The sequence below is a fragment of the Staurois parvus genome, unplaced genomic scaffold (assembly GCF_062004578.1).
Source record: "Staurois parvus isolate SC_StPar_1 unplaced genomic scaffold, SC_StPar_1.0 ptg001740l, whole genome shotgun sequence".
In the NCBI taxonomy this organism is placed as follows: domain Eukaryota; kingdom Metazoa; phylum Chordata; class Amphibia; order Anura; family Ranidae; genus Staurois; species Staurois parvus.
The window spans coordinates 18085-31400 of NW_028319536.1; the positions used below are offsets into that span (position 1 = coordinate 18085).

Here is a 13316-nt window from a genome sequence, read left to right on the forward strand (position 1 = left end):
ACAACCCTGCCGTCATCGATTGGTTGACTCGGTCGTCTTCCTCTTCCCAGGTCACCTCTGACACCTACAGCCAACGGTCGGTGGGTACGTCAGACACAACCGTTAGTTGGCATGGCCCGGGAGCAAGCCCACTGAAATCACGTGTCCTCTACCTGCCCCTGTCCTTTGCTGTTCCCTCACCAAGCGAAGTATCGCATGCTGTGGGCTCAGCCCCACTGTACAGTGAGGAAGAGCTAACAGAGGGCGGTCAGGAACGGGGGGAGACATCCGCCTCTTCAGCAGCCAGGCGAAGAAGTACTGGCGAGGAGAGTGGCTCGGTAGCCGGTGTAGAGACAGGTCTGTCTCCTGACCCACACGCAGCCGAGGGGGCTAGTAGTGACGCGGAGACCCTAATTGATGATGATGAGGCTGATCGCACTTGGCAGCCTCGTCGTCATCAGGCTATTGCTTCCGCATCATCAGGAGAAGAGGGTGCCAGCTTGGCAGCGAGCAAAACAGTCGGTGGGTTGCCCAGGAGGCAGCAGGGTCGCAGCAGTGTGACTGCCCAAATGAGTGAAGTGTGCGGTGATTCTAAGATCGACGGCACTCATCTGCATGTCATACTGACTGACAGCATTATTTCTCTTCCCCAGCAGACTCCAAGGGCATTTAAATTAAAGGTACAGTGTTCTGCACTAATATAAAGGCTCTCTGAAGCCTAGAAACACCCTTTTTATAAGTTAAATTCGCAGCGAATATATTCGGCTCGAAGCGAATTTTTTCGGCGAATTCGGCGAATCAGCCAAACCGAATTTTTGAATAATTCGCTCATCTCTAGCTATAACCCCAGGTCATCCAAAAGAACATTTGTGAGGTCAGGTGCTGATTTTGGATGGGAAGACCTGGCTCACCACCGGAGTTCCAATTCATCCCCAAGGTGTTCAGTAGAGTTGAGGCTGGGGCTCTGTGCAGGACATTCGAGTTCCTCCATACCAAACTGGTCAAGCAATGTCTTTATGGAGCTGGCTTTTAGCAGTCATGTTGAAATTGAAAAGAACCTAAAACTGGTGCCATAAGGATGGAAGGCTATAACCCCGGTCATCCAAAAGGGCATTTGTGAGGTCAAGTACTGATGTGAGATGAGAAGACCTGGCCCACCATTGGCAATAAAATGTATCCTAAAGCTGCTCAGTAGGGTTGAGGTTAGGGCTGTGTGCAGGACACTCGACTTCCTCCACACCAGACTGCTCAAACCATGTCTTTATGGAGCTGGCTATAAGCACAGTCTTGTTGAAATTGAAAAGGACCTTTCCAAGAACGTTGCCATGAGCCTGGAAGTGCAGAGGAAGGCTAAAACTCCGGTCATGCAAAAGAGCATTTGTGAGGTCAGGTACTGATGTTGAATGAGAAGACCTGGCTCACGATGCATTTCATCCCAAAGGCGTTCATTAGGGTTGATGTCAGGGCTCTGTGCAGAGGACACTCGAGTTCCTCCACACCAAACTGGTCCAACCATGTCTTTATGGAGCTAGTCCATTCTGGTCAACCCATGTCTTTATGGAGGTGGTACAAACCGGTCAAATCATGTCTTTATGGAGCTGCTCTAAACTGGTCAACTCTTGTCTTTATGTAGCTGCTCTAAACTGGTTAACCCATGTCTTTATGGAGGTGGTACAAACTGGTCAACCCATGTCTTTATGGAAGTGGTGCGAACTGGTCAACCCATGTCTTTATGGAGGTTGTACACCCCGGACAAACCATGTCTTTAGGGAGCTGCTCTAAACTGGTCAACTCTTTATGGAGGTGGTACAAACTGGTCAACCCATGTCTTTATGGAAGTGGCGCGTACTGGTCAACCCGTCTTTATGGAGGTTGTACACTCCGGTCAAACCATGTCTTTAGGGAGCTGCTTTAAACTGGTCAACTCTTTATGGAGGTGGTAAAAACTGGTCAACCCATGTATTTATAGAGCTGCTCTAAACTGGTCAACCCATGTCTTTATGGAGGTGGTACAAACTGGTCAACCCTTGTCTTTGTGGAAGAGGTACGAACTGGTCAAACTATGTCTTTATGGAGCTGCTCTAAATTGGTCAAACCATGTCTTTATGGAGGTGGTACAAACTGGTCAACCCATGCCTTTATGGAGGTGGTACAAACTGTTCAACCCATGTCTTTATGGAAGTGGCATGAACTGGTCAACCCATGTCTTTATGGAGCTGCTCTAAACTGGTCAACCCATGTCTTTATGGAGGTGGTACAAACTGCTCAACCCATGTGTTTTTGGAAGTGTTGTGAACTGGTCAACCCATGTTTTTATGGAGGTGGTACAAACTGGTCAACCCTTGTCTTTGTGAAAGTGGTGCAAACTGGTCAAACCATGTCTTTATGGAAGTGGTGCGAACTGGTCAAACCATGTCTTTATGGAAGTGGTGCGAACTGGTCAAACCATGTCTTTATGGAGCTGCTCTAAACTGATCAACCCATGTCTTTATGGAGGTGGTACAAACTGGTCAACCCATGTCTTTATGGAGGTGGTACAAACTGGTCAAGCCATGTCTTTATGGAAGTGGTGCAAACTGGTCAACCCATGTCTTTATGGAGGTGGTACAAACTGATCAACCCATGTCTTTATGGAGGTGGTACAAACTGATCAACCCATGTCTTTATGGTGGTGGTACAAACTGGTCAACCCATGTCTTTATGGAGGTGGTACAAACTGGTCAACCCATGTCTTTATGGTGGTGGTACAAACTGGTCAAGCCATGTCTTTATGGAGCTGGCTTTGTACACAGGGGCACAGTCATGGTGGAACAGGAAAGGGTCTGCACCAAACTGTTACCACAAGGTTGGAAGAGCCCAGTTGTCTCCAATTAACAATACCCTTCACTGGAAATACCCGAACTCAATAACTTGGAGGGTGTCAACATGCTTTTGGCCATATAATAGATTGTAAGCTCCCAGGATCAGGGCCCTCCTATCCCTCTTGTATTAAATTGTATCGTTGCTGTATTGAATCTCTTTATATATTTATAATAATAATAATAATAATAAATACATTTACTTAGATGAACATCTCTACCTTGTCCACCTCATCTGTACTGCTCTCCACAGCTTCGTAGGAGTCAATGCGGCTGATAATGGCCGCCAGTCGCTGCTGCTCCTGCCGTTGGCGCATCCTCGAGTTCACGTGATTGATGAATCGCTCAACTGAGTTTATCTGCGGTGATAACACGACAATCATCACATTACAGGAGAAATAAAGTGAACATAATTCCCATCGAAGCTGTAAAGGCGTCAAACAAAAAATGAGATCCTATCATCCTTCACTAATGAACCAAAGAGAAGAGCAGATGTTCCGCCATCCTATCATCCTTCACTAACGAACCAAAGAGAGGAGCAGATGTTCCTCCATCCTATCATCCTTCACTACTGAACCAAAGAGAGGAGCAGATGTTCCTTCATCCTATCATCCTTCACTAACGAACCAAAGAGAGGAGCAGATGTTCCTCCATCCTATCATCCTTCACTAACGAACCAAAGAGAGGAGCAGATGTTCCTCCATCCTATCATCCTTCACTAATGAACCAAAGAGAGGAGCAGATGTTCCGCCATCCTATCATCCTTCACTAATGAACCAAAGAGAAGAGCAGATGTTCCTCCATCCTATCATCCTTCACTAACGAACCAAAGAGAGGAGCAGATGTTCCTTCATCCTATCATCCTTCACTAACGAACCAAAGAGAGGAGCAGATGTTCCTCCATCCTATCATCCTTCACTAACGAACCAAAGAGAGGAACAGATGTTCCTTCATCCTATCATCCTTCACTAACGAACCAAAGAGAGGAGCAGATGTTCCTCCATCTGATCATCCTTCACTAACGAACCAAAGAGAGGAGCAGATGTTCCTCCATCCTATCATCCTTCACGAATGAACCAAAGAGAGGAGCAGATGTTCCTCCATCCTATCATCCTTCACGAATGAACCAAAGAGAGGAGCAGATGTTCCTCCATCCTATCATCCTTCACGAATGAACCAAAGAGAGGAGCAGATGTTCCTCCATCCTATCATGCTTCACTAATGAATCAAAGAGAGGAGCAGATGTTCCTCCATCCTATCATCCTTCACTAATGAATCAAAGAGAGGAGCAGATGTTCCTCCATCTGATCATCCTTCACTAACGAAGGAAAGAGAGGAGCAGATGTTCCTCCATCCTATCATCCTTCACTAATGAACCAAAGAGAGGAGCAGATGTTCCTCCATCCTATCATCCTTCACTAATGAACCAAAGAGGAGCAGATGTTCCTCCATCATATCATCCTTCACTAATGAATCAAAGAGAGGAGCAGATGTTCCTCCATCCTATCATCCTTCACTAACGAACCAAAGAGAGGAGCAGATGTTCCTCCATCCTATCATCCTTCACTAACGAAGGAAAGAGAGGAGCAGATGTTCCTCCATCCTATCATCCTTCACTAACGAAGGAAAGAGAGGAGCAGATGTTCCTCCATCCTATCATGGCATCCTGATCATCCAGATAGGAAATATAACTTCTCAGAGTTCCATCGCTACATTGTATTCTATTACTGTACTTGGCAAAGCCATTACCATATCAATGATGGACTCTCTGACTTGAGGGTCGTCCGTCTTCTTCAGGATGGATTTCAGCAGCAGGGGGTATTTGGTGAGACGTTGATGCGGCTTCACCAACATGTCGCTCAGCTTCAGGCGATTGCACTGTTTGTGTTTCTCGGCCCACTGCACGGGGGACAGGCAAAAGGCGCAACGATTAGTAAACTGGCTTCTGCACTCCGCCACTTAGGCTCCTCCCACAAAGTAGGGCCACGCAGGCAGGCGGGGGATGCAGAATAAACCCATAAAGCTTATAAAAATTCGTCCAACAAAACTGCTCCTACATCAGCTCTGTGCAAATGGAGGAAAATCAGTTGTTCTCCTCTATAGGTCGAATGTTATTCATTCCGAAAAAAGTGGTTCTGGAAAATACCACATTATGGCCAGTAGTGTATTTAGATTTTGTGCTGCCCTAGGCAACCCAGAAATGTTGCACCCCCCCCCCTCCCCCATGAGAGAGTGAGAGAAGTGTGTGTATGTATATATGATTCTCTCTTTTCTCCCTCTCTCACCCCCTCTCTCCCCCCCCTCTCTTTCTCTCTTTCCCTCTCACCCCATCTCTCTCTCTCCCCCCCTCTCTCTCCCCCCCCCTCTCTCTCTCGCTCTCCCCCCTCTCACTCTTCCCTCTCTTCTCTCGCTCTCTTCCCCATCTCCCCCCCTCTCGCTCCCCCCCCCGATTATGGCCAGTAGATGATGCTGAGGATCAGTATTCATTTTCTCGGATCCTCCATCTAGTGGCCATAATGCAATATTTCCGTCAACCATTCTATTTTTTTATGAATGAATAATATTCGACCTGTAGAGGAAATAAAAGAGGGAATTTGATTTTGCCCAATTTACACAGAACGAATCTTCCTGCAGTGTATGAACAGCTTAAAGCCCTCACTAATTCTGCTGTATTTTGTTTCATAGAGGGATTTCCTATGATCCTCAGCTCCGCCTAGTGGCCATAATGCAGTATTTGCCCAGTTGAGGTATTTCAGGAAATTATGCCTGTTATGGCCACTAGATGGAGCTGCCGACCAAAGGAAATCACTGTACTGGGCAAACTACAGCCAAATCTCGTGAGGGCCGGGCAAATGCTTGTGACATTCGTCCAACAAATGTTTTAGGCATAGATCCCCGTACTGGTTATCAGGTGCCTCTGCCCGCAACAGTCAAACGCGCACTTACCGTCACATAGGCCCTAAACAATTCATTGTCCCGGTGCAGGTTCCTCATGTACTCCATGCAGCCCTCCTCCTCCATGCAATATCGGATATACGGCTTAAAGAGAGATTCAAACTGAAAAGAATAAAGAATACAATGTATTTTTTATTTTATGTAAAGCTGACACATAGGAAGAAAGAAAAAATAAATTATGAGAGAGAGAGAGAGGGAGAGAGAGAGAGGGGGGGGGGGGGAGAGAGAGAGAGGGGGGGAGAGAGAGGGGGAGAGAGTGAGAGAGAGGGAGAGGGAGAGAGAGAGAGGGGGAGAGAGGGGGAGAGAGAGGGGGGGAGAGGGAGAGAGAGAGAGAGGGGGGGAGAGAGGGGGGGGAGAGAGAGGGGGGAGAGAGAGGGAGAGATGGGGGGGAGAGAGAGGGGGGGAGAGAGAGGGGGGGAGAGAGAGGGGGGGAGAGAGGGGGGGGAGTGAGAGAGAGAGAGAGAGATTTTTTTGGGGTGGGGATATTTTACATATATTTTATTTTTTAAAATGTATTGATTTTTTTTTGCACACACTATATAATGTATTTTTTATGTAAAGCTGACACAGAGTAAAATAAATAAATAAAATAATAATTTAAAAAAAATATATATATATAAATATATATATATATATATATATATATATATATATTTAAATTTTTTTTTTGGGTGGGGGGGCTATTTTACACGTATTAAATGTATTGATTTTTTATTTGCACACATTATATCGCACTTTAACTGCTACAGCATGAAAATAACCAATCAGATCCAGCGGGTGATTCTGACTAATATTTGAATCGTCCTTTTAGTACAAACCATTTTAAATCCTTTCTGGAAGTCCATGGGGTTCAGCAGGCTCCTGGTCTTCCTCGTCTTGCCCAGCACCGGCAGCATGATGTTCCCCCAGAGGGATCGATGCAGCTGGATGATCTCCTGCACATTGCTGAACAGCTTCTCCGGCTCCACCTGTCACCAGAACCGAGAGATTCATATTAATGACACCCGCTCTGCCCATTATGAGGGGTTCCCACCATCCGTGTGCTGAGTTCCTGGGGCTGTAAACCCGCTGTGCCCGTTATGAGGGGTTCCCACCATCCCTGTGCCGAGTTCCTGGGTCTGTAAACCCGCTGTGCCCATTATGAGGGGTTCCCACCATCCCTGTGCCGAGTTCCTGGGTCTGTAAACCCGCTGTGTCCATTATGAGGGGTTCCCACCATCCCTGTGCTGAGTTCCCGGGTCTGTACACCCGCTGTGCCCATTATGAGGGGTTCCCACCATCCCTGTGCTGAGTGTATTTATATATATATACACACACACACACACATGTTTTCATACCTCACACAGAAGTCCTGATTCCTGGAGATTCAGCAGACAACACAGGAAGAGCTAAAGAGAGAGGACACAATATATGAATAATAATGATCAATACAAGACTCATCGTCACGAGAATCGGGAAATGTGAAGACTTTTCACCAATGTTCAATCTTTATCTGTATATTATGTTGAGGCTGTCCCAGACCTGCAGGGGCAGCTTCCCCCAACATAGACTCAGGGTGCAGTGGTGACCTAGGCAGGAGCCTACATTGCCCATGTGATCCTCGATCCCTCCTATTTCTCTGATGCCCCTCATCCTCCCGATCCCCCCTGATCTCCCCGATCCCCCCCAATCCCGATTCCCCCAGATTATCCCTGATCCCCCGATTCCCCCTGATCCCCCAATTCCCCCTTATCCCCCCTGATCCTCTGATTCCCCCTGATCTCCCCGATCCCCTGATTCCTCCTGATCCCTAGATTTCCCTGATCCCCCCTGATCCTCTGATTCCCCATGACATCCCCAATTCCCCCTGATCTCCCCGATCCCCCGATTCCCCCTGATCCCCTGATTCCTCCTGATCCCCCGATTCCCCCAGATTATCCCTGATCCCCCGATTCCCCCTGATCCCCTCTGATCCTCTGATTCCCTCTGATCCCCCCGATCCCTCTGATCCCAGTACTCACGTCTGTTATGACTTTCAGCTTCTTGATGTAGGTGGCTTCGGTGTGGATCAGTTCCCAGATGCCCCAATTCCCCCTGATCTCCCCGATTCCCCCTGATCTCCCCGATCCCCCCAAATCCCCTGATTCCCGCAGATTATCCCTGATCCCCTGATTTCCCCTGATCCCCCAATTCCCCCTGATCCCCCCTGATCTCCCCGATCCCGATTCCTCCTGATCCCTAGATTCCCCAATTCCCCCTGATCCCCCGATTCCCCCTGATCTCCCTGATCCCCTGATTCCTCCTGATCCCCCCTGATCTCCCCGATCCCCCCAGTCCCCCTGATCTCCCCGATCCCCTGATTTCTCCTGATCCCCCGATTCCCCCCAATCCCCTGATTCCCCCAGATTATCCCTGATCCCCTGATTTCCCCTGATCCCCCAATTCCCCCTGATCTCCCCGATTCCTCCTGATCCCTAGATTTCCCCTGATCCCCCAATTCCCCCTGATATCCCCGATCCCCTGATTCCCCCCAATCCCCTGATTCCCCAGATTATCCCTGATCCCCCCTGATCCTCTGATTCCCCCTTATTCCCCCTGATCCCGGTACTCACGTCTGTTATGACTTTCAGCTTCTTGATGTAGGTGGCTTCGGTGTGGATCAGCTCCCAGATCGCCTCCTGCTGGTGGCACTGACGTCTGGACAAAGTCTAATGGAAGACACAACAACAGGGGGCGCAAGTGTTCATTTCTGGTTTCTCTCCCAACATAGCGATCCGAGTCGCAGTTATATGAAGCAGCTTTTTCACGAATCAAATTTTTCTACCGTATTCGCCTTGCCAACAGCGGAAGAAAAATGCACGACTATTCAATTTTTTGGAGCTCTTCACAACAGCTATTTGTGGGTCAGTTGCGCACCGAAAATGTTGCAAAAAATGTATCGAAAATGCATCTCCCTATTGAAATGAATGGAACACGCACCAAAAAGTGCCAAAAATGTATAAAAAAAACCGCACCCACAGTCTCGATTTTGGTGCGTTTTTTTTAGTCACGTGAAAAAACGCACCAGAAACAAAGCAAAAATGCTTTTTCCAGCGTTTTTTGCGCATTTTTAGCCATTTTTGAGCTTTGCCTTTCTTTTTTAGCCAGTAGAAACATCATTTGTTGGTATGTTTTCTGTTTTGTTTTGTTTTTTTCCCATCAGCTTTTAGCTTTTGTTATTATTATTAATATTATTATTCATTTTTTATCATTTTGTTTTTTGTTAGGGTAAGGAAAGAAGAAGAAATAAAATAATAATACCAATCATTTATTATAAATGTCTTTTTTTTGTTCGGGTGGTTATTTATTTATATTGATTTTTTATTTATATGCATATTTAGTTTATTTAAAATTTAATTATTCATAGACTATTATTTTTTTTTTTCATTTGAGCAGAAAAATCGCACAAAGCGCTCGCACGTTTCCATTCTTTTCTATGGGAATAAAAACATGCTAAAAACGTGCACCTCTGCCCATATTGAGCTACAAAAGTAGCTCCAAAACTTTTTTGAGCTTCAGGCGGCTCGGAGCGGAGACGTGAACCGTCTCCATAGAGGAATAGCGATTTTTATTTTCCCCCTGAGTGTTTTGGAGCTTCGAGCTACAGAACTCTCAGGTGTGAATGGGGCCTTATTCCTGGTGGCCTCAGAGGACATTCGGCCATCTACAATAAAGCCCAGATTTGCTCGATCGGTTATTTTTTTGAAAATGGTCAATTGTATCGATTGCGTAGCAGAGACGTTACAACATTGTTACTTTATATATTTTTTTATACATTCATTTCCTCTATTTTTTTTTTTTTTTTTTTTTTTTTTTTTTTGCCAATAGAGAAATATATAATCCATTGCATCATTTGTTGCTATGTTTTTCTATGTTTTTTTTATCAGTTTTTAGTTTTTGTTATTATGATTATTAATAATAATAATAATTTTGTTTTTTGTTAGGGTAAGGAAAGAAGAAGAAATAAAAGAATACCAATAATTTATTATTAATGTCTTTTTGTTTGTTTTTTTATTTCTATGTGTATTTATTTTATTTATTTGACATTTATTTATTCATTTACTATTACTATTTTTTTTTTTTACATTTTTTCATTTGAGCAGAAAAATTGCACAAAACGCTCGCAAAAACTCGCCAATCGCACGCTTCCATTCTTTTCTATGGGAATAAAAACATGCCAAAAACGTTCACATCTGCCCATATTGAGCTACAAAAGTAACTCAAAACTTTTTTGAGCTTCAGGCGTTCTGCTTCAGGCGACTTGGAGTGGAGACGTCTCCATAGAGGAATATCGATTTTTTTTCCCCCCCTCAGCGTTTTGGAGCTTCGCGCTACGAAACTCCCAGGTGTGAATGGGGCCTTATTCCTGGTGGCCTCAGGAGGACATTCGGCCATCTACAATAAAGCCCAGATTTGCTCAATCGGTTATTTTTTTGAAAATGGTCAATTGTATCGATTGCGTAGCAAAGACGTTACAACATTGTTATTTAATATTTTTTTTATACATTTATTTCCTCTACTTTTTTGGGGGGTTTTTAGCCATTAAAGAAATATATCATCTATTGCATCATTTGTTGCTAGCTTTAACAGTTTTTTTTTTATTTTTTTTCATCAGCTTTTAGTTTTTGCTATTAATATTATTAATTTTTTTATAATTTTGTTTGTGTAAGGAAAGAAGAAATAAAATAATAATACCAATAATTTATTATTAATGCCTTTTTTTTGTTCCGGTGTTTATTTATTTATTTTGATTTGTTGTTTATATGCATATTTATTTTATTTGACATTTATTTATTCATATACTATTACTATTTTTTTTTTTTAAACATTTTTTCATTTCAGCAGAAAATTGCACAGGCGACTTGGAGTGGAGACGTGAACCGTCTCCATAGAGGAATATTGTTTTTTTTTTTCCCCTGAGCGTTCTGGAGCTTCGAGCTACGAAACTCTCAGGTGTGAATGGGGCCTTATTCCTGGTGGCCTCAGAGGACATTTGGCCATCTACAATAAAGCCCAGATTTGCCCGATCGATTTTTTGAAAATGGTCAATTGTATCGATTGTGTAGCAGAGACGTTACAACATTGTTACTTTATATATTTTTTTATACATTGATTTCCTCAATTTTTTTTTTTAGCCAATAGAGAAATATATCATCTTTTGCATCATTTGTTGCTATGTTTTTCTAGGGTTTTTTTCATCAGCTTTTAGTTTTTGTTAATATTATTAATAATAATAATTTTTTTTATAATTTTGTAAGGGTAAGGAAAGAAGAAGAAAAAATAAAATAATAATAATACCAATAATTTATTATAAATTTTTGGTTTGTTTTTTTGTTCCGGTGTTTATTTATATTGATTTTTTATTTATATGTGTATTTATTTGCCATTTATTTATTCTTATACTATTACTATTTTTTTTTTTTTTTTTTAAGAAAAATAAATAATAGCGCCTATGGTCAAAATTATATAACTTACTAATAATGTACCAGCTGCAAAAAAACACCATATATAAAGTGTACCAATTAATAAATAATTTGCGCTAGTAAATGTATATGTATATATAAAAAATATATATATAAAAAATCATCAAATCATAAGTCCAGAAAAATATATATGCCAATACCACAAAAAAGTGCAAAAAAACTTTTCGTGCAAAAAAAGTGTCTAAACTTGAAGAATTTCACCAAAAACCTTGATAATGTGATGGCAGATCATCCATAAATATATTTTCGGAAGCGAAAACTCAGCAACACACCGATCCTCATCGATCAAATAACAGGATCAGAAACTTTGTAATTTAATCGGAAATCCACTTCTCCAAAAGAAAAGACCACCTTCAAACGTATCCATGGGGGGAATTGCCAAGCACTCGGGAGAAACAGAAAGACTTCATGGTGCAATATTATAAAAACCAATTCCTTTATTAGGTACTCATTGCACTTACTCAAGAGGTGTCCCAGCCGACACCAGCATCAACAGCATAACAGCAATCACATAAACGAGCCTGGCTACTCAGCACATGCGCAGTAGCTGGCAGCCAAAAACGTAATGACGTCACATCAATCAAGCTCCGCCCTACGCGTTTCGTCATCGACGTCCTCACGTTTCGATGATGAAACGCGTAGGGCGGAGCTTGATTGATGTGACGTCATTACGTTTTTGGCTACCAGCTACTGCGCATGTGCTGAGTAGTCAGGCTCGTTTATGTGATTGCTGTTATGCTGTTGATGCTGGTGTCGGCTGGGACACCTCTTGAGTAAGTGCAATGAGTACCTAATAAAGGAATTGGTTTTTATAATATTGCACCATGAAGTCTTTCTGTTTCTCCCGAGTGCTTGGCAATTCCCCCCATGGATACGTTTGAAGGTGGTCTTTTCTTTTGGAGAAGTGGATTTCCGATTAAATTACAAAGTTTCTGATCCTGTTATTTGATCGATGAGGATCGGTGTGTTGCTGAGTTTTCGCTTCCGAAAATATATTTATGGATGATCTGCCATCACATTATCAAGGTTTTTGGTGAAATTCTTCAAGTTTAGACACTATTTTTTTTTTTTTACATTTTTTCATTTGAACAGAAAATCACAATAAAGCCCAGATTTGCTCGATCTGTAATTTTTTTTTAAATGGTCAATTGTATCGATTGCGTAGCAGAGACGTTACAACATTGTTACTTTATATATTTTTTTATACATTGATTTCCTCTATTTTTTTCTTTTAGCCAATAGCATCATTTGTTGCTATGTTTTTCTAGGTTTTTTTTTTAGTTTTTTTCCATCAGTTTTTTTTATTATTATTAACAATAATAATAATTTTTTATCATTTTGTTAGGGTAAGGAAAGAAGAAGAAGAAATAAAATAATAATACCAATAATGTATTATGTCTTTTTTGTTTGTTTTTTTTTGTTCCGGTGTTTATTTATTTTGATTTTGCATTTATTTGCCATTTATTTATTCTTATACTATTACTACTTTTTTTTTTTACGTTTTTTCATTTGAACAGAAAATCACAATAAAGCCCAGATTTGCTCGATTGGTTATTTTTTTTTTAAATGGTCAATTGTATCGATTGCGTAGCAGAGACGTTACAACATTGTTACTTTATATATTTTTTATATATATTTTTTGATTTCCTCCTTTTTTTTTTACCTCCGGGACTTCAATGATCTGCTGCCAGCTGTCCTCCAGGCTCAGGCTGGTGTCATCCTCGTCCTCCTCCCAGGAATCCTGATCGAAGCACAACTGCTGGGGCAGCTTGGGGAGGCCGAACATGCTGTACGAATGCAGTTTGCTCTCCAGTTGCTCCATTTTATCGATTTCCTGCAAGAAGACGAATAAAACAAAATTCAAACCTAAAAGAAGGCCGGCGGAGGAGGAGGATGGAAGGAGACACTTGGACCGTACGAACCCCGGGGACAATGAGACCTCGTCCAGAGGGGGGCCGCGTGGAAGGCAGCGAAGAACGCGGGATAGGTCGACTTATATAGGGACCCCCAGCTGGAATCGCTC

At 42.8% G+C, this 13316-nt stretch overlaps 1 protein-coding gene across 3 annotated transcripts in view; it reads right to left on the reverse strand.

The window, feature by feature from the left end:
• The window catches only part of PLEKHG5 (pleckstrin homology and RhoGEF domain containing G5), a 362885-nt gene that overhangs the window by 18078 nt on the left and 331491 nt on the right, over positions 1 to 13316 (reverse strand). For all 3 annotated transcript variants that reach the window (XM_089663652.1, XM_089663653.1, XM_089663654.1), the window contains 7 exons: positions 12957 to 13127; positions 8384 to 8479; positions 7130 to 7180; positions 6611 to 6760; positions 5784 to 5894; positions 4587 to 4736; positions 3059 to 3196 (listed from right to left, as the gene is read on the reverse strand). In XM_089663652.1, the coding sequence (XP_089519778.1) occupies positions 3059 to 3196; positions 4587 to 4736; positions 5784 to 5894; positions 6611 to 6760; positions 7130 to 7180; positions 8384 to 8479; positions 12957 to 13127 (867 nt within the window). The remainder of the gene's footprint in view (positions 1 to 3058; positions 3197 to 4586; positions 4737 to 5783; positions 5895 to 6610; positions 6761 to 7129; positions 7181 to 8383; positions 8480 to 12956; positions 13128 to 13316) is intronic.